This window comes from Gracilinanus agilis, chromosome 2, assembly GCF_016433145.1.
Source record: "Gracilinanus agilis isolate LMUSP501 chromosome 2, AgileGrace, whole genome shotgun sequence".
Lineage (NCBI taxonomy): Eukaryota > Metazoa > Chordata > Mammalia > Didelphimorphia > Didelphidae > Gracilinanus > Gracilinanus agilis.
The window spans coordinates 261,519,556-261,541,019 of record NC_058131.1 but is presented as its reverse complement, the minus strand read 5'-3'; the positions used below and the strand labels follow the sequence as shown (position 1 = coordinate 261,541,019).

At 39.0% G+C, this 21,464-nt stretch overlaps 1 protein-coding gene across 1 annotated transcript in view; it reads right to left on the bottom strand.

The window, feature by feature from the left end:
* The window catches only part of LSM14B (LSM family member 14B), a 23,380-nt gene extending 22,742 nt beyond the window's left edge, over positions 1-638 (bottom strand). The window contains exon 1 of the mRNA XM_044661146.1: positions 363-638. Coding sequence (XP_044517081.1) covers positions 363-489 — 127 coding nt within the window. The 5' untranslated portion in view covers positions 490-638. The remainder of the gene's footprint in view (positions 1-362) is intronic.
* Positions 639-21,464: the final 20,826 nt, after the last annotated feature.

Genomic DNA, 21,464 nt, shown 5'->3' with positions numbered 1-21,464 from the left:
GGGGACTTCAGGGCAATCAGAAAAGGCGTCCAGACTCCAAAGAAAAGAGGTTTGGGGCGAGCCAAAGGGGGTGCACAAAGGTGGAGGAATTGGGGGGAGGGGCAGAGTAGAGTGAGAACTGCAGGGGGGGCACTAAGGGGAGGAGTCGAGTTGTGGCCCGGGAGGAGGATCGGTACCAGGGAGAACAAGGGTCAGCTACGGGGGCGGCCTGGAGCCGGATGGGCCCCGCGGCGGGGTTGGGGGAGGGGACGCAGGCCGGGATCCGAGCAAGGGGAGGGAGGGGAGAGGGAACGGCGCGGGCCAGGCTGAGGCGAGAGCTAGCGCGGGCTGGGCGGAGGCTGGGGGCCCGCTGGGTCCGGTACCTTTGGCGAGGGCCACGGTGGAGTTGTCCGTGTCGATGGTGTAAAGGATGCCCTCGTAGCGGATCTGCGCCTTGGAGATGAGGCTGATCTTACTGCCCAGGTACGGGGTGCCCGACGAGCCGCTCATGGCCACGGCCGGCGGGGGCCGGGGCCTGGCCCGTGGTCCGCTCGGCCTTCCTCAACACAGAAGCACCGAAGCTGCCGCCGCCGCTGCTGCCACCTCAGCCTCCCGCCGCTGCCTGTGGGGCCTGGGCCTCTGGGGGAAGGGGAGGGAGGGGGAACGCGGGGGGGCGGAGGGAGAAGAGCACCACATCCGGGTGCTCCCCGACTGCGCTGCGCAGCTCCGCTCCCACGCACGCACACTACGGCCCGACTGGCCGCACTTACCGCCCTTTAAATATGGCGGCGGGGCAGGCCATGGGGCGGAGAGATTCCGCGCCCTGCGCCTGCGCAAAGTCAGGCCGGCGAGGCGCGTTAAGAAAAGGTTTTTGGTTGTACTCTTCTGCTTTCCACTCCACCCACCCTCCACCCCCCTTCCCGGCGTGCTCAGCGTCCGCGCCTGCGTGAGAGCGAGATGGTGGCCCTGGAGGTGGGCGGAGAAAAATAAACGAAGAGGGAGGTGTACACCGATGCTGCTTAGATGAAGCCAAAGAGGCGCGTGCCTGGGGGTGGAGGTAGGGGCGGTGCATTTTCCTGATCTTAGCTTCGTGGGGTTGCGGAGACTTCGGAGAGCTAGGAGGTGGGGCTTGGCACTGGTGCGTACTCCTAGGGGAGGAGAGAAGGGGTTACCTGGGGCCACTGTTTCAGCGAGCGGTCCAAGTTGGGGCGGGGTCGCCCTAAAGGGGGCCTGGCCTCCAACCTGGACCCTCCTCCCCACTCCTAAGAGTGCCCAGTGGGTCTTTTCCCCGCCCCTTTGCTCCCGCCTTACGCGGAGGAATCCCGAGCCAGCCTACGCGGTGGGAGCAGATTTCCATTCCTCTTGTCTTCGCTGTCGAGAGGGTGGCTGGCTAGCGCTCGCTCGGGGATTGCTGTGTAAGTTACCCTTCGCTAGTATTAGGGAGTTAAGACTTCGTGCACAAGCCCCGGGCTTCTGGGCTCTAGCCCTAGCCGAAACACTGTCCGTAGGACCCACTCAAGCCCTTCTCAGTTTCTGGGCTTCAGTTTCCTTTCAATACGAGAAGAATGGAGCTGGTGATAGACCCTTCCAACTCTGACATGCTTGAGGCGGAGACGGAGGATTTCAAGACCAACGGCTTTGGGATCCACAGCAATAGATGAAGTGCTTCTCTTAACGGATTTACCTTGGATGTTTGCTTTCTTTGACATTGAAGGGTGGGTGGCTGGTAGAGGGGGTGGGACTAATAGGGTGGGAGATGGAAGGAGAGGGGTTCTAGACCCTGGAGGTTGACCTTTTAACCTCTCTTCCCCGGAAGTGAGTCAATCCCGGTGTCCTGCCGGGTGCTCCACCTATCCAGGTGTCTCCGCCAGAAACACAAGCCGAGGCCGCCGTGGGGTCGCTCGAGGCCTTCCACACCCTTAGGTATCCGCACTTTACCTTTGTCCCCCAGAGCTCAAAGCTCCGGCTCGGGAAATTTCCTCGAGTCTACCAGTTACCAGGAAGAGGATGAAATGCTGCAGGGAAGTAACTAATTGCAAGCTTCAGGTGGCTGGGGAGACGGTTACAGGTAAGGGGTAGATGATTCGTAAACTGAGGCTGCATTCCCCGGCACCTGCTCCACCTGTTGGAAGTCGAGGAGAGGGAGTGACTACCTTGCTGGTCCTCTGGGAGGCTTCTGCTATGGCCCTTTGGACCAATCAGCTTTTAGAGCTTTAAATGTAAATTTTACTGACCCCAGTAATGTAATCGTTTATTATTTAACGTTTATTAAGTTATTAAGTACTCTATGCCTCTAAGTTTAGGGGGCAGCACTTGCCTAGATAGTCAATAAAGACTAAAGATTCTTTTGTCTGAATTAGCCTAAAAAGTCTAAAGGCGAGAAGGTAGAGTCTGTGAAGTATGGACGGATAGCGTTGGCCCTGGGAGCTTTTGAAGTGGGGCCCAAAATTACGTTTTGCTTTTGGAAAGCCCTTTTAGTCTTTGTTTCAAAGAGAAACCTAAGTTCCATGTTTCCTTTTTTCTTGGCTTCCCTATTTCTTTGAGAATAACCACCAATCTTTCTTAACTCGGATATAGAAACTCAGAGTCCTCCACTCTTTATTTTTCCTCCCCTGATTCCCATCAAGAGATCCCATATCTATGCTACCTTTTTTCCTTTGGTTTAGTCTCAAAACCACCAACTTGTTTTATACCTCTCCTCTGAGCTATGCAGCAGTTTCCTAATTGATTTCCTTGGTTGGTCTGTCCAGCCAATTCATCATCCACACAACTGAAAAACTGATTTCTAAGTAAAGATGTTGTTAATCCATTGGTCAAAAAACTTCACTGACTTTCTTTTGCTTTCAGACTCGTATTCCCTCTACTCTACCTCATCATAAATGTTTCAGCCAAACTGGCCTACTTGTTCCCATTCATTCAATCTCTTACCTCTTATGCCTTTGGCTCAAATGTTCCCTATTCCTAGAGTATTCTCCATCTTTGATGGACATTTGACCCTGGTTTTCATTGTATCTATCAGTCCTCTAGCTAACTCTCTGAGACTTTTAACCAGGCAAAGAAAGTGCCAGCTTACATTGGTAAAAAGAGGTTTTTCACCAGGAGTTCCCTACACCAAGAAATTGCAGGTCCAGTCCTTATCTCTCTACCTTATCTGTTTATATGGTCTCCACCCTATAAAATGTAAACTATATATCGTATGTGTACATATTGAGTACTTCATAAGTGCTCATTGAATTGAATTTTTTAAAATCCCTCTGTCAGTAACAATTCTAAGACAGAGGTGCAATTAAGTTAAATACCTTGCTTTTAGCTAGGCCAGATTTCAATCCAGGTCCTCCTAACTGCAGGCCTTCTACTATTCACTGTGCTACCTAGGAGCCCTTGAATTGAATTCTTTCCTATTGAAAGTTGAATTGAGCCATTGGAAAAACTGCTAGAAATCAATGGAATTATTTCCCCTTTTACTCCTTCAAGTATAAGAATGGTGGGCTTTTGGCCAGGGACAGATTGTATCTAATGAACTGTTTTTCTTTGCTCAGACTGTTCCCTGTGCCTCAAATGGCCACTTTCTCCATTTTTATCTTTTGAACTTATCTTTAAAATCTCCACAAAATGCCTCTTCTTCTAGAAAAGTTCCTCATCTACCCCTCCCCAACTGGAAATTTTCTTTTCCCTCAAACTTTATGTAGTAGTCCTTTGTTTTGTAACTGCACTTTTCCTATAATGTTGTCTATAATAGTTATGTGTTGATGGCTTATTTCCTAAGCTTCTTAAAGATGGAGACTTGTTTCTCCAAATTTTGAATCTTCCTAAGCACCTGACACAGTGCACTTTTCACTGGAGAGATGCTGATTATATGTTTGTTGATTTAATTTTATTATGCATTTGCCAGTGGCTATCACAGTGCTTTGTATCTGTTAGACATAAGGACTGGACCTATGATGTCATTGATATAGGGAACTTGCATGTGAGGAAATTCTATTAATGTGAGTCAGCCCCTTTACTTTTACTTTTACATATATACTGAAATCCTAGTTCTTTAGAACACTGAGAGGTCAAATGACTTACCCAAAATCATATAGCCAGTTCCAGAGGCAGGACTTGAACCCATATCTTCCTGACTCCATTATTCTATCCATTATTCTATAAAAACTCAATTAATTGAATTATTTGTAAGTTATCTGAATAGTCCAGGTTTTGGTTTGACTTGGCCCATTTGAAAGAGCCAATTATTTTACTAAATTTCGACATTTTGGAAGTTAAGGGAAATGAAGAAGTTTTAAGGAATTTTATATCTACTCCCTAAACAATGATAAGGTGATTGATTTTGGTGGTGTTATTAGACTTAGTGGGGTTGTGCAATAGGCTTTAGTTTCATTATGTAGAGATAATAGAGCATCTTAGTTACAGTTGTTCAAATTTGATTCTCTATTTGCAATTGTAACTGAAGGAGATTGAGTATAATTTGTAGCCATTATAATGGAAAATATTTTTAATAATAGTTTTTGAGCATAGTACCTGCAGCATATAAAAATAAAAGAGAGCCAGCCAGTTCCAGGAATGGAACTCATATCCTTTTCTCCAAAAGTTTTTTCAAGATAAATGAGAATTAGTGAGCAGACAGGGATCAGGGGTGAGAAAGAGAACTGCACAAGAGAATAACAAACAACTGTGTCTGTATTCTCTGATTAGAGTCATTTACCCAACATGACTGAAAATCCAATGAGAGACTTCCCAAATTCCTCTGAAATATACACTGGTACAAGACCCTTCCTTCCTCCCTCCCACCCTTCCTTTTGTTTTTACATCATCTTTATTTCTGAATAAATCTTCCTTCCCTTTTAAGAAAGAATAAAAGAGAACCAAATGATTCAGCAAAGTTACTTAGTACATCAGTTCAGTCTAACATATGTAATATACCATACGGATAGTCCCCCACCTCTGCAAAGATTGGAATGAAGTTCATTTTCTCAGTGATTTTTCTGGACTGAACTTGATCATAAGAATTTAATTTTCAGGTTTTTAAAATTTTTCTTCCCCTCTTTACTTTTGCTTTGTGTATGTTATTTTCATTGTTCTACATATTTTTGTTCAATGGTTTTTGGTCATCTTCATGACCCTATTTGGAGTTTCCTTGGCAAAGATACTGCAGTGGTTTGCCATTTCCTTGTCCTGTCCATTTTACAGATGAGGAAATTGAGGCAAATAGGATTAAGTGACTTGTCCAGAATCACACAGTTATGAATCTAAGGCCAGATTTGAACTCATGAATATGAGTCTTCCTGGCTTGAGGCCCACCATTCGATTCACTGCTTTAAAGTTCTATGTACTTGCCATCAATTCACATGTCTTCTCTTACTTCTCTGAGTATATCATATTCATTGTTCCCATAAGTACAGTGCTGTAACATTCCATTTCATTGACATACTACAGTTTTTTTTATCCCTCTATTGATGGGATTCATTCTTTCAAACACATTATACATAGAGGAAGAATACTTTGTTCCTTGCTAAGGTCTTACCTATGTTGTGTATATATGTATACATAAAAAACTTAATGTTCATATTCAATTTATAATTATGTCAGTAATAGTGACTTGCATTTGTATATAACTATAGCTTAAAAAGTGTTTTACATATATTTTGATATATATATTTAAATATATTTTTTTAAAACCTAAAAATTTATTTTTTACTATATATATATTTTGATACAATCCTATAATCAGTCCATAAACAATTAGGCACCTATGGGTCAAGTATTTTACTATACCCTGGGGATACAAATCCAAAAGAAACAATACTGATTCTTAAGGAGTTTACATTTTATTTGGAGAGGCAACTATGTATATATGAGCATACATAGAATAAATACAAGATAGGGTAGGAGGGCACTAGCAATTGTGGGGATCAGGAAAGACTGCAAAAGTAATATTTGACCTCCATATTCAAGGAAGGAAGGGATACCATGAGGCAGAGGTGAGGAATGCATAATAGTCATGGAGATAGGAAATGGAGTGTTATAATATTAGAAATAGAGAAGCTCATTTGGTTGAATCACAGAGTTTGCAAAGAGGAGTACTGTACTGTATAATAAGATTGAAAAGGCTGTTAAAGGCTTCTTCCAAGGGGCAGGAAGGGCAATAGGAAAACTGGAGTTTATTAAGCTAAATAGAGGAACAATACAGTGAAATTTACTCTTTTAAGGATAATCACTTTGGCACCTTTGTGGGGAATGGCTTGGAGTAAGGAGAGACTTGAGGCTGGAAGATCAATTAGACCAGGGGTTGGCAACCTTTTTGGCCGTGAGAGCCATAAACGCCACATTTTTAAAAATGTAATTTCGTGAGAGCCGTACAGTGCTCACAGTGCGCACTCCTGTAACAGTGCCTGAAAAAAAATTGACTTTATGGCTCCTGCAGAAAGAGCCATACGTTGCCGACACCTGAATTAGACCATTATATAGTCTAGGTGAGAGGTGACGAATGGCTGAACTAAGGTGATGCCATGAGTAGAGAGGAGGGGTCTGATTGGAGAGATGTGCAAGTAGAAATGGCAAGATTTTGCAGCTGATTAGATATGTGGGGTAAGGGAAAATACTGAATTAATGCCTGGAAGATTGGTGGTAACCTTGACAAGTAAGGAAGTTTGATAAAGGGGAGAGTCTACAGGGGTTTAAAGTCTGAGATATACAAACTTGTTTTATAAAAATATTTTGATGACTGTATCAATATAATTGTTTTACTTTGTAATCCTATATATTTTATGCATTTAAAAACATTCTCAGAAGGAGTCCATCCTTTACCAGGCTGCTATATGGGTCAGTAACACAAAAAAAGGTTAAGAATCCCTGTTTTAAGGGAAAGATTTACCTTTTCACAGATGAGGAAACTGAAAATTAGATGGATCACGTAAGGATCACCTAAGTTTAGGAGCCAGGTCATGGACTCAGGTCTTCTGACTTAAGACTAGACCTCTTTTCTGTATATTATACTACTCTTCTAGATCTTATTAGTTGTAAAACAAGAGACACAAACAACACAGATAGCAAACTCATATCTCATAGGATTGAACAAGTAGAAAGGACTTTATAGCACTTCCTCTGATTAAACAATCTTCCAGATATGGTTCCATTCAAAGTAAGTTTTGATGAATTATTATATTCCTTTTATATTAAGGATAGTTGAACTTCATTATAAGATCATAGAATGTGGAGCTGTAAGAGACCTCAGGGACAATTAGTCTAAGCCGTCCTTCCTACCTCCCAATACACATGAAGAAAGTGACACCTATACAAGGTATGTGACTTGTCAAAGGTTATTCAGTATCAAAACTAAACTAGAACTCAGATGTTTTGACTCCTTGTTTAATAAGCTGATAATATCTTTGGGAGTTGGTTGAGTGAGAAGTATGCACAAGAGGACCAAGGAGAAATCTGAACTAACTTTCTGGGAAGGAAAGCAGGGTTTGAGACTCTTGAAACATTACTAATCAGGTCCAGCAATTAAAATGCACTGAGTGACCCATAGGGAACCCTTTGTGGCTCTCACAGGGCAGCACGAGTCACTGGTTTGGCACCTGAGGACTTTACCCCATATATAATAGAGCAAGGCAGAAAGCTAAAAATATACCTTGTTCTCTGGACCTAAAGTGAACAAAGGAATGTAGGCAAAACCAATCACAATTCAACATTTTAGACCAGAATTGAAATACCCAGAAGATAATGCAAGCCATCCACACCAAAGACCAGCTGAGAAAGCTTAAAGAGCTTTGGAGAAACCTTAAATCTGGCCTTTCTAAGGCTTGATTTGTTTGGTTTGATTGTGTTTTCCAGATTAGGAAACATGTTCACCCTATTAACTGATTCCTCCCACCCTCAAATTAGTTTACCAAACTGGTTTATAATCTGAAAATCCTATTTGGAAAATCTGGATTTGGTCTGGAAACAAAATATAAGCAGACTACAAAATCATAAAATTATTGTTTTAGTGAAAAGAGCTCTGGACTAGGAGTCAGGAGACCTGCAACTAACCTGCAGTGTGGGACTCAGGCATGGCAAGTTCTTTAACCTCTCCTTTTGATGGGTCCTTCAAGTGTAAAATAATAGTAATATTTAAAACAACTGTTTTTAAGCTGTACCTCCTAATTCATTAGTGTCAGGAACTCCTTCAGGAAAGTCAAATAAATGATCCCTTATTAAATGCCTACTATATGTCAGAAACTGTGTTAATCTTGTGATTATGAAAAACGGCAACAAAAAAAAAATCCCATTCTCAAGGAGCTCACAGTCTAATTGGGTAAACAACATGTACAAATGACATAAGATAAATTGGAGATAATATTATAGAGAAGGCACTTTATTAATGCAGATCAGTTCCTGCTTTACAAAACACTTTTCTCACAATAACTCCGAGATTATTATAAGAAATAACATCCTCATTTTGAAGATAAGGAAGTGGACACAAAACAGTTAAACTTCTTGCCCAGGTTCATATGACTAGTAAGTACCAGAGTTGGAAACCAAACCCAACCAAGCCTCTTGAGGTTGGGCCCAGGGTTCTCTATTACACTGTATTGCCTTCAAAATTGAGACAATAATACCTGACCCCTACCTACCTCAGTTTGTTATTGTAAGGAGTACCTGAGATACTGGATGTGGAAATGTATAAAAAATAAAGTACACTATGGAAATGTGAAACACTATTAAAGAATTCCAAAATGAAATAGGATGTCCCAGAAGGGTTTTCATGGTTTCATAGAATGTAAGAACTTAAAGTGCCCTTAACGATCACTTAGTCAGGCCCCAGATGGGATAACTGGAGGTCTTCAAGTGAACTGTATAATCCACATGCTGAAGATAATATACAGGAGATACCTGCCCAAATATGGGTTTGACATCCCATTCAACTGATGATAGGATTCTGTAATTCTTTGAAAGTGGATGATGGGACAGTAAACACAAAGCAACATATAGTGTACTGCAAGGTCTGCAAATAAGTAATGAAGGAACATAGTAGAAGAGTTAGGCATGCTTTTTTTAAAAAGAGAGTTTTCCAACAACTTTTAAAGATAGTAATGAACATTGATTAACCTGGAGAAGAGTAGAAGGCTTTCTGGAAAGGAGGAAATCATGAGACTCAGAGGGAAGAAAGAACAGGGTTTAGCCACAGGGTCCTTTTCTGCCCCTCCCATTATTGGGCTTTGGCAGAGAGTAAGAGAAAAAGAATACCTAGTGTATATTCTCTCTTGCCTTCCAAGAAGTTTTATTAAAGTCTGACAACTCTCTTGCTGTATTTAAAACCATTTCCTCCAGTTCTGAGGAGTTCTAGACAATCGGCTACCTACATATACTTTGTTACTTACACCTAATTCAGAAATTCAAAATTTTAGCATCATAGGATTGAAAGCTGAAAAGGGATTGGGAAATAGTCCATTTTTATAGTTGAGGAAACTCGGGGCCCAAAGAGTTATGTGACTTATTCCAGTTTATTGTGGGTAGTAGACCAGGAATTTTAGTGCAGACCCTTGGTCTCCAAATCCAATGGCCTTTCCAGTCTACCACTTACTTCTCAACAGTGAATGGGCAGTAGAGAAACCTATTCTGCCATTAGGACTGAACTTTTGTTATCTCTTCTCCTTTCCCTTCTTTTTCCCCTCTTCCTTAATGCTTCTCTTCTTCACTTCTACATCTCTTTCTTCATTATTCTTCTGAGTCTTTGCTGCTGCCCCAGTGGCTGGAACTTTAGTATTGTTGGAGCTCTGATTTTCAAAAGCTAAGTTCCTTGTGATAAGGAAATGTTTTTAAAAATTAAAAGGAAACCTTTAAAATTATTTTTAAATTTTCTAGTGTGCTAACTTTTTATTAAAGTAACCCTTGTCTTCTGTCTCCTGAGAGCTAATGGAAGTCATGAACTATCACAGTGAAGAAAATAGTCTTTTAAATTTCTGGTATTCTAATCAGGCTAAGCTCTGAACCTTTTACCCTAGAAATATGGAAATGAAATATTTAGAAAACACAAGTGATAACTATAAAGAGCAGGAGAAAGAGGATGATTAACATTTCTTTCTTGGAAAAAAGACATAATTAAAAGCCATTTTGCAGCTCTTAGCAGCCAAGGGCAGCCTTAGAGATAAAATTCTGTTTCCAAAATCCTTGGTATCCTTGCCTATGAAGAACTGTGATCTCTTCTTTGTATCAGGACCTGCCAGAACAGCCTCTTTCCATAAGGAAGAAAAATATTTGTTAATTTTCCCTAATGATTTTAAAATATCAATGCCTGCCATCACTTCTACAACCCAGTTTATTTGTATGATTGTTTCCTCAAGATACTCCTTTAAAGGCATCCATTTTTATACTGTGTTCCTAGAAGATGGACTAATTTGATGTTCTCCCTTTCTTTCACTCTATATACATCACTCCAATTGGAAAGGATTTTTTTTTTTATATGTAAAAGTATCAATACTTATCCTACTATTTAACCATTCAATTATCTCACCACTGGTGGTTCTTAACTTTACTATCTCTACAAAATAGTCCCAATTTGAGAATTCCTCATTAAAGAATTAAGTTCTGGTCTTTCTCTTTTTTCCAACTTACTTAAGGTATTTTTTCTCCTTATACTGTCCATTGAATTTTCTCCTTATGCTGTCTGTTGAATTATTAGCATGCACAAGTCAGGTCTATTTGACTCTTGATGTAAGGAAATTTCTAGTATTCTATACAGGTGAGTTATACATTATTTCAAAGATTCCTTCCTATAGATTCTTCCCCTTACAATGAGGGTTTCTGTTCTTGTACTTCTCCCATTCAGTCCCAGATCAAGCTCCTCACAATAATCCTTTAAAAGTCATTCCCTTTTCTATTTGGGTCCAGGTCCATCTTTAGTGGCTTCTAGTTAAAATCATCCTGATTTTAAAAAAAAAGTTCTTATTTTTTTCCTTCCTAAACTGTTTTAAGTTTCTAATTGGTCTTCCCACGAACAGTTTATCTTTCAATATGTCTTTAATTCCATTACCAAAGAAAGCTTCCTAATGAATTCTATCACCATTTCACTTTTTTTACACAAAAATCTTTAATTTTTCTCATTTCCTAACAGTCAGACATTCAAGATCCTCCACAATTTGGCTGCAACCTACCTGTCTAGCCTTATTTCATACCACTTTTCTTCATGCAGTCTATATTTTAGCCTTACTAGATTATTCCTTATCTCCTATTTTGTCTTGTTCTCTCCTATCTCTGTGCCTTTGCTTGTGTCATTCTTCATATCCATAATTAGCCCCTACCCGCCCCCACCAGTTTCCCTTCTAGAACCAGCCAATCTGCCATCTTTTCCAGTTAGCTTTCTCTTTCTCTTCACCTCCCTTGTGAAAGTGATCTTTCTCTCCTCCAATTCCTAACAGAACTTTCAACCTTTTCTTTGTACTTTGCTGACTCTCCTGAGTATTTTAAAGTAATTTGTATGTGAGTGATGGGTGGGGTTCTTCTCTAAGTCACCCCACTAAAATCATAACAGTACAGGATAGAAGGTCACTTTCAGGTCATCTAGTTCTACTTTCTCCTTTTACAAATGAAGAAATTTTGGGCCAGAGATGTTGAGTTGCTTTCCAAGGTTTCACAGGTAGCAAATGGCAGAACCAATTTGAAGACAGATCTTGTGACTCAGCACCTTGATAAGAGGGCCAATTTGGTATCCCTTTTTATGTCCCCAAAGTCAGCAATGTCTTGCATGTAGTAAGGTCCTCAACATATTAGGGATTGGACAGGATAGCTGTTGATATCCTTCCTAACTAAAATTCAGTAGTTTTGAAATAGTTGTTGAATTGGAATAATTAAATTTTCTAGCTGTACATGCTCCCCCTCTCCCATCAACTCAGTAGGTGTCCTCTAAACCTCTTATAGGAAATTCTGTCTTCTGCCGCCTTTCTCTAGCCTTTGCCACAGACCAATGGTTCTCAGATTTCTTTATCTCAGGATCCCTTTACTCTTAACAGTTATTGAAAACTTAAAAGAGCTTTTGCTTATGTTGGATATGTGTGTATAAGTATTTACCACTCTAGAAATTAAACTGTCTTGGCATTATTATGAAAATAGTTTTGACTGCCTGGACCCTCTTGACAGGATATTAAGGACTCTTACAAGTCCATAGACAGTATTTAGAGAACCACAGACACAAGTTATCCCTACTTAACACCAACATTTATCAGTAAGCTACCCTGTGTTCTCTTCAATGACTTTTTCTTATCTTGAGTTATACCTTTACTTGAGATATACTGTTTTTAAATTTCTGTTTTCTTGCTCTTCTTTGACTTCTTTCTTTTCCCACAGTTTCCTTCTGCTTTTCTCAATTGTGGCACCATCTGCTCACCTGGTTTCTATGAGGATCTCCTCCCCTTAACAACTGGGATTTCATCTCCAGTTAGATCATCTCTACTTAGAAATAAAAAAGCCAAATTTGTATGTTAAAAAACAATCTCTGTTGACTTCCAGGAAACACTTTAATACTTACCACTTCAGATTTATATTATTTTATATATCATGTTCTTTGAGGTTGTTGTGAAAATCAAATATTTGTTAGCACAGTGCCTGGCTCACAGTAGGTGCTACATATAAATGCTTACTCCCCTACCTTTCCCCTTATTTAGCACTGATACTATTGGCTTCTATAGTTTTCAACTAGAGGTGAAAGGGAAAGGAGAATGAGCTCCAGCAATTTGTGATCATAATTATGAGAAGGTTTTTACCATAAGCACTGGATATAGACATGTGCTCTGATAGTATTTCCCCAGTGATGTACTGATTACATTGTGCTCCAGATTCTGTGGGCCTCTTCAGTAAGCACCACAATCATTCAAAGTAGATTCACATAGCAAACCACACTGGATTTTAAAAAATGCATGTTGCTCATATTATATAGGCTCTTGACTATCAATATATATGCATATAAATATAGAGGAGGGTAACTAGGTGGTTCACTGAATTGAGAGCCAGGTCTGGAGATAGTGGTACTGGGTTCAAATATGGCCTCAGATACTTCCTAACTGTGTGACCCTAAGCAAGTAACTTAACTAATCTTATTGCCTAGCTCTTATTGTTCTTCTGCCTTAGAACCAATTCATAGCATTGATTCAAAGACAGAAGGTAAGGTTTTTAAAATAGAAAGAAACACATATTATATATGCAGTATATGCATAGGTGCTACAATTGGACCATGATCTGAACCCAGAATTAAGTAGGAAGAAATCAGACTGGATCACATGGCAAATTGTGAAGCATTTTCCCTTTTTCCTTTTTAAACTTATGTGTATGCATATACATATACATATGTATGTATATATAAAAGCCAGGTGATGTGAATCCTATTTTTGTATTCTGTTGTGTTTATGGAAAGCTTTTTTTGGATGTTAAAGTTTGAAATAAAGTTTAAAAAAACACAGAAAATATTATCTTCAGCAAGTAAGATGTGTAAGAGAAATGATCAAAAGAACTTCTCCTGGACAGACTCTTTAACTTTGCTGAGATGACACAGAAACACCTGATTAGTGCCCTGGTCCCTTTTGCTGAGAGTTTATATCATTGGGAAATGAGCCCGGAGGAATACCCTCATCCCTTTTCACTCAAGAGGGGAGAAGACGGTCCCCCCACCCCCCAATCAGCCATAGCAACTACAAGCACATGGCATTGAGAGTCTGTGTTTGCCTAAGTGAGTTTGAGTCCTTAGCCACCTTTTTCTGCTTTCATTTTCTTTCATGATCACAGACCAGTGACTGGTAGAAATAGATATTTGCAATACAAGCAATAACTTCCTCATGAGTTTGAAAGATCAGGAGTTCTGGGCTGCCACCTGCCTAGAGAGAAATTATTTCTCCAACAACACTTCTTAGAGAAGAAAACCACCAACAGGATTGATCACCTTGAAACCTGGACTAAAGAAGCATGCCTTGCCAGGCATAAACCTTTCTTACCTTATCTGAATCTGGGAAGAATATAGAATAGAAGCAGCTTTTTTAAAAAACACATTAACAAAGTTCTCAAACTCCTACTAGAATAAAATGAGTCTTAGGTGTTAGGATTTTCTTTATGCATTAATTCACATTTGTGAGTCTTTTGCCTCAATTATTTTCTGTAGTGGAGATTGTGAGAACCTTTTCTGGCAGAGTCCCTGGGGAGACCCTAGGCAGGAGCTTTACATTAGATTGTTTTAGAGTTCCCTGGAGTTCTTCTTTGGATTGGATGCATAATGAGCCAAAACAATGGTGTCAAACTCAAATTGAAGGGAGGGCACAAGTACATAAGGACTCCAGCAGCTGCATGTTGGCTTGTTCTAAAATGCAATGTTATCTTTGTTTTATTGTATTTTCATTTTGTTAAATATTTCCTAATTACATTTTAATCCGATTTGGCAGACTGGACCTCTTATTTCTGCTAAGTCCACTTTATGACTAATCCAGTCTATGTCCAGCTGAGGACCAGAGCCTCTTATGGGAGGAGATCCCCTGGACCATGGGCTATAAATGATATTGTTTCCATTTTACATGTGAGAAAACTGAGGCCCAGAAAAGTGGTTAAAATTCTCATTAATGGCTATGCAGCAGGCTCAAAGTCAGTAAACATTAAAGCACTCATTATGTGCCAGGCACTAGGGATACCAAGAAAGGTAATATAGTCCCTGTTCCCAAGGGACTCATAGGAATAACATGCAACTATGTATAAACTATATACCAGATTAATTAGAAATAGTCAACCAAAGAGAGGTACTAGAATCAAGAGGGATAGAGCATGGCTTTCTGTAGAAGGTAGAATGTTAGCTGGTACTTGAAGGATAAAGAGAAATCTGGAGGGAGAGCATTCCAGGCATGAAGTAAACAAAAATATCTGGATTCAGGAGAAAGAATAGCAAGGCCAGTGTCATTGGATCAAAAAGGAAAAAAAAGAAAAGGAGAGCAGAGTGTAAGGAATAAGAAGACTGGAGAGGCATGAACTTTGAAGACCAAACATAGGATTTTATATTTGATTGTAGAGGCATGAGGGACCCACTGAAGTTTATTGAGAAGGGAGGGTCACAAAACAATTTCCACTTTACCATAGTAGACTACACAATGACTCTCGCTCTCTTGTTGACTTGGTGTAATTCTTGGTAAGCTCCTTAAAACTCTCCCTCAGTTTTCCCATCTGTATGATAAAGGTATTAATACTTCTCAGTAAAGTGACCTGAAGCATTGGGGTGAAAAGCAGTATGTCAGAACATTTTTTTTGTGTGTGCAAGTATACAGATCCTACTTTTTAGTTCTATAATCCTCTACTTGTATCAGTTCAGTTAACTGTTCTGAAGAGCAAAGAGAGGATTAAGGCTTGGAGTGGTGAGGAATAATACGTAGCAGGCACACACACAGTGCTTTTAGACAAGCCTTCACAACAAGGAAGAACATCAAAGGGTTTGAAGCCAAAGGTTGTTGAGAACAAAACAAGAACAAAGGAAGAGTTTTTCAAATAGTACTTTTCAAACTTTTCTAGAGGTGTTTTGCAGTTAGGAGTATAGATCTATGCACCTTAAATGATCATAATTAGGGTAAACCTAACCCCTGGTCCTGGCATATGGCGAGTTCTGTTAAATGAATGAATTGATAAATAGTCATAAATAATGATTATGTCTTTTCCATGTACATAGAATATTAAAAACACAGATTTGTCTGGGGGATCCAACTTTGCAAATTACTCTCTTTGATGTTTTCACAAGTGGTATTTTACACAGTGAAATATAAATGAATCTTAGGACTCAAATATTTGGATACTTAGACTACAATTGCCTGTATAATAATAATAAATATCCCTTGACTTATAACATTTTTCATTCTAACCCATTTCCCAATTCATTTTTCAATTATGCCGGCCTTCCAGGCACTAGAGTTCCATATAGGAATTTATGCAAGTAAGTGCAAAAGCCTTGAGTGACTACATTGTATGCTCCAGTGAACTGAGGAAAGCATTAGAACTACATGTCCACTTCATTCTCTTACCATCAGTTAAGGAATAGACATTTGAATACTTATCTGAGAAAAACAATTTAATCCTTTTATGACAAAAAATCTGTTGGAGTAGAAGTTTTTAATGTTTTTGTGCCTTTGTTAACCTGTTGTTCCATTATTTTCTCAGTTGGTCAAACAGTTAAAAAAGAGAGGCCCAAAGTTCAGACTTCTACCTCAGTTAACTTCCCTGTGTTTACTTACACATAAACTGTATGCTAAATTCCAGGGTTCTCCTTTGCAAATCATAAGCTCTGTGAAGAGAGAGAATTGTATTATTTTTTAGCTGACCCCATTGCCCAGCACTGAGTACGGCACAAAGGAGATGTGTGCTCCGTATTTGCTGAATATAGTGACTCAAAATTGAGCTTAAATTCCACTTCCTTCCTGAAGATTTTACTGACCACCTCTTTTCCCTCCTATTATCTGTGTAAATGAAACTATTTTGCATTTACTTCATATTATGGTAACTTTGTCTTATGTCTGGAAATGATTTTGCATCTAACTTATGGTAACTGTCTCATCTTTGTCATTGCTTCATTAAATAGTTTGGCTATGAAATAAAGGTATTAATAACAAATGACATTGACAGAGTGACTTTAAATGTTTCATGGCAACCTCTGATAGAAAAAATACAAAATGTCTCTCATTCCCAAGGTGTTCTTTTACTTCTCCTTTTCTTCCTCCTCGTCTTTCTCCTCCTTTGATAGAAAGTGCCAAGAATCGTACATTTTTAGATTATAAATATTAATGTATCTGTTTAAGCTGGCAACCACCAGAACTTCCCCAGAAATATATCCCAAATATTAGATGTTTTACAAGTCATGATCTACTCAAAACCATAGCTTGATGAGCCTCTACTGAACCTTTACTAGTGAGGAGGACATAGTAGTTTAAAGCAAAGGCTGTCCAATCAATCCACATAGAAAATAAGAGGCAAAGGAAACATCAGTGGTTGAGACCAAGGCCGAGAGACAGAAATCCTGGGTTCAAATATGACCCCAGGTATTTCCTAGCTTTGTGACCCTGGGCAAGTCACTTAATCCCTATTGCCTAGCCCTTACTTCTGCCTTGGAACCAAAACACAGTATTGATTCTAAGATGGAAGGTAAGGGTTTAAAAAAGAAAAAAAAGTAAGTGGCAAAAAATATTTCTCTGCTATACAGTCTCCCACAGGTTGCTGCACTACCATTGGGGAAGGTGACAAAGGGCATAAAAATTGTGTGTCCAAAGAGTATATGTGTATGAGCATATGTGTAGAGAATAGTCAGGGAGCACAAATGGCCAGATACACAAGTAGGAAACATGTATGGCCAGGGAACATGTGCAGTGAAGAACTACTCATAGCACCAGCACACTAGAGCTTCTGGTGTTCTTTATCATTGTGCTAATGCAATGGCACCTCTGCTTAACTGCTGTTATTTTACCATGTGTTGATCATTAGTTGCAACATAGCTTTATTTTTTTTAAAGCCCTCACCTTCCATAGTACACAATACTGTGTATGGCTCCAAGGCAGAAGAGTGGTAAGGACTAGGCAATGGGGGTCAAATGACTTGCCCAGGGTCACACAGCTGGGAAGTGTCTGAGGCCAAATTTGAATCCAGGACCTCCCATCCCTAGGCCTGGCTCTCAATCCCCTGAGCTACCCAGCTGCCCCAACATAGCTTTTTCACTGAGATGCTCCTGTTCTCTACTTCTACTAGCTGATCTTCTGGGGACTTCTTCCCCTAAGGACAAAGTTTTCCAAATTGTGGGGCACTTGGGGATAGGGTGCACAGTATTGTATTTAAAGCAATGGATCAAATGACTGTATATTTCCAATAGCACTATCATGGCTGCTGAGGAGGAGGTGATGGCGGTAGGGCAAGAAGATGGTACATTCCTCTTACAGAAGATCTTTATTTCACTGTTGAATCTGCTGGGAACTTTCCATCTGTCAGCTTTACAAGATCTCTGTGGTGAATAACCCTTGGCTGGCATGGGGAAGGTGATGAGTCTCCTCTGTCACCTAAGCTAAAGTATTCAAACTTCACCTTGGCCCAGCTACTCTACTTTAACAATATATAAATTTCCTTATTCTCATGACCATAAATAAGAGGCTAACAAGTGTTGCCTTGAGACAGGAAATCCCCAGAGACTTTGGGAATTGGGCTGGACCTACAAACATGGTACATCTGGATATAGTGTGGGTGGACTTGTGAATAGATTGGTGAGTTGGTCATGGGGAAAGCAAGTTAAAGAAGCATTGAAGGGCAGCTGGGTAGCTCAGTGGATCGAGAGCCAGGCCTAGAGACAGGAGGTCCTAGGTTCAAATCCAGCCTCAGACACTTCCCAGCTGTGTGACCCTGGGCAAGTCACTTGACCCCCATTGCCTACCCTTACCACTCTTCCAACTAGGAGCCAATACAAAGAAGTTAAGGGTTTAAAAAAAAAAAAAAAGCATTGAAGAAATCCAGAGACAGGGGGATGATCCAGAAGGTAAAGATTCCAAGTAAGCCAGAAAAGAAAGGAACTAGGTGGACTGGAGTTCGTCAGGAAGTGAGAATAAAGGGATGGGTGAGAGGAAGTTATAGTATATATATATATATATATATATATATATATATATATATGGGTGAGTAGGATGTTATAGGAGATTTTGAAGGGAGGGCTAATGGAAAGAATGTACTGTATTGGTTTCAAGAGACACTTTTAGGAAGTATCCATGGAGCTTAAGCCTGTGAGCGCACGCGTGCGTGTGTGCGTGCATGTGTGTGTGTGTGTGTGTGTGTGTAAGTGTAAAGAAAAAGGAGAAAGAGGAGGAAGAGGAAATTAGGGGCATGGAATAATATTGATATGAATCAAAAGGTTAAAAAAAGGATGAGGTGGCATAAAACAGTGGAAAGAGGTGGGGCTCTGAAGTTAAGAGGATCTAAGTTTGAATATTGCTTTAGGTATTTATCATGATATGATTATATTCTACAAAAAAAGCCTATGCTATTGCCATACACTTTGACTTTCTTATGCCAACATACTTTGATGAGTATTTGAATTAAAAGAAGAAATTGCTATTTTTTGTGATTATTGTAAAGATGAAACTAATTCATTTTATGACAAGAATTTCCTTCTAAATATTCATATTTTGTGGCTATTTTAAAAACAGATTAAACAAAATAAACCAATGCAAATTCTCAAAATTTATACTCTAATGCAGAAGGATAAAGTTATTGCATTCATGATGTAGTTAGAGCTATGTATAATACATTTATAAAAGTATTTTTTGATATACTTTGCAATTTAAAATAAGACTGCCCTGCAAATGAAATAGAAGAAACTTAAGAACTGCTTATTAATCACTTTTCTACAGAATCATTTCTCCCTCCATTTTAAGGAAATAGATATCTCTAAATATGAATGGGCAAGAAAACTATTTGTTTTGGACAAACATGATGCACTTGTATATACTTCATTTGAAAAAAGAATGGTTAATGGATACGTGATAGTCTGTTGACAGACACTTGAACACTTATGTTTTGTATATGGGTAAATAAATTTTTCTTTGCTTTATCAAAGTTTTACAAATTTTACTGACATTCTTGTTATTTGTATGAAATGGAGGTTTTCTGCTGTAGCTGTTATATAGACAAAATATTGACTTCAGTGGTTGAAGAATTATGAGCAGCAGTATCATCAGTGATACCATATTTTGATAAATATTAGACCTAAAAATAAACCACCTCATTACATTAGTAATATTATTATGGTTGTTTTGTAAGGCAAAATGAGAAAATATAAAGAATGTTATCATTGTGACTTTTCTTGTATCTTTTAAGCTGTTATAAAATTGAAATAAACTACTTCCACTTGATTAAAATATGAGCTAAGAAAAATGTTTGTATAGATTATTTCATATAGAAAAGAGGCATGAGGCTACATAGTTTGGAAACTACTGTGTTGAGAGCAACTCATTAGTTTATAACAGGTGTTATTTTTAGTTCTTTTCTGATATAGACCCTGTCCAGCTTCACTTACCCATCCATCCAGCTAATTGGAGAAGCCTTTAGACATTTAAAAAGTCTTTTGAATTCCTTTCTTCCTCCTGGTTCTCAGGGTGTCTTAGTCCAAACTCTTATTTAAGCTAAGGTCTAAAATCCTTTTACTTCTTATCATACCTCTGGATAATTAGCCTAAGGGTCCTTTCAAATAATTTTGTAGACTTGTAAAGGAGCTAGGGAGAGGAGATTTTTTTTCAACTCTCTGATGCTCCAGTTGCCATTCAAATCAACTTGGGAACAAGGCTGAAAAGGAATGGGTGGAGTTGTTGACCTTTGCCCTGCTTTCCCCTAGCAACCAAAACCATGACATTTCCTATATACTCTAAATGTGAGAGCCCTCTTCAGTAACCAGTGAATGGTCATTACTACTATAAGAACTGAATCATTTCATCTTAACATTCTTGATATAAATGAATCCAGAAAAAAAATAAGTTGAAGCAAAAGATGAAAGCATATGATTATTTTACTTGTTTACTTGAGTATATGTTTTGGGGTTTTGGTTTTATAAGATTATTCACTTATAAAAATGAACAATGAGGAAATATGTTTTGTGTGAAAATATAGGTATGACCAAGATTGAATTGACTGCCAGCTTTAGCAGGTGGAAGGAAAGAAGGGAGGGAAACAATTTGGATCATGTAATTGGAAAACTTATGTGGAAATTTATTATTACATGTAATTGGTAAAAATATAAATTATTTTAAAAGTTGTAGCAAAATGGAAAGATGGCTCGTAGGTCATAGAGACAAAAAAAATGTCAACAGAGTTGGTTTCAAAAAATATCATTTTATTGTATACTGGGCCATCTCATTATAAGTAAAAATAAAAAGGCTACTGTGAAAATAATTGCTGCTTACACATCAACATTTATTGAAGAGAATGAGATTAAAAAATGATGAAGGGGCAGCTGGGTGGCTCAGTGGATTGAGAGTCAGGCCTAGAGACTGGAGGTCCTAGGTTCAAATTGGGCCTCAGACACTTCCCAGCTGTGTGACCCTGGGCAAGTCATCTGACCCCCATTGCCCACCCTTACCACTCTTCCACCTAGGAGCCAATACACAGAAGTTAAGGGTTTAAAAAAAAAAATGAAGCATTTGATCAACTTCCCTGATAAAGTTAATATATACTTTAATACTTAATGACTTCAATAATGAAATATATTTTGAAAAAAGCTTTAGCAGTATGAAAAGAAAGAAGCCATAGGTTTGTAGATTATACAAAAATTGCACATGTTAACATGGAAATTTTCTTTTTTAAAGATGTCATTTAAAAATACATTTCTATTTCTTACATCATTATGGTTTTCTCTAGTATCCCTTGTTCTCCTTCTCCCCTCCCAGAGAATCGTCCTGTATAACAAACATTTTCCTTAAAGACAAAAAAAGAGAAAGAAGAAAAATACTCAGAACAATTGATCAGAATATTGGAAA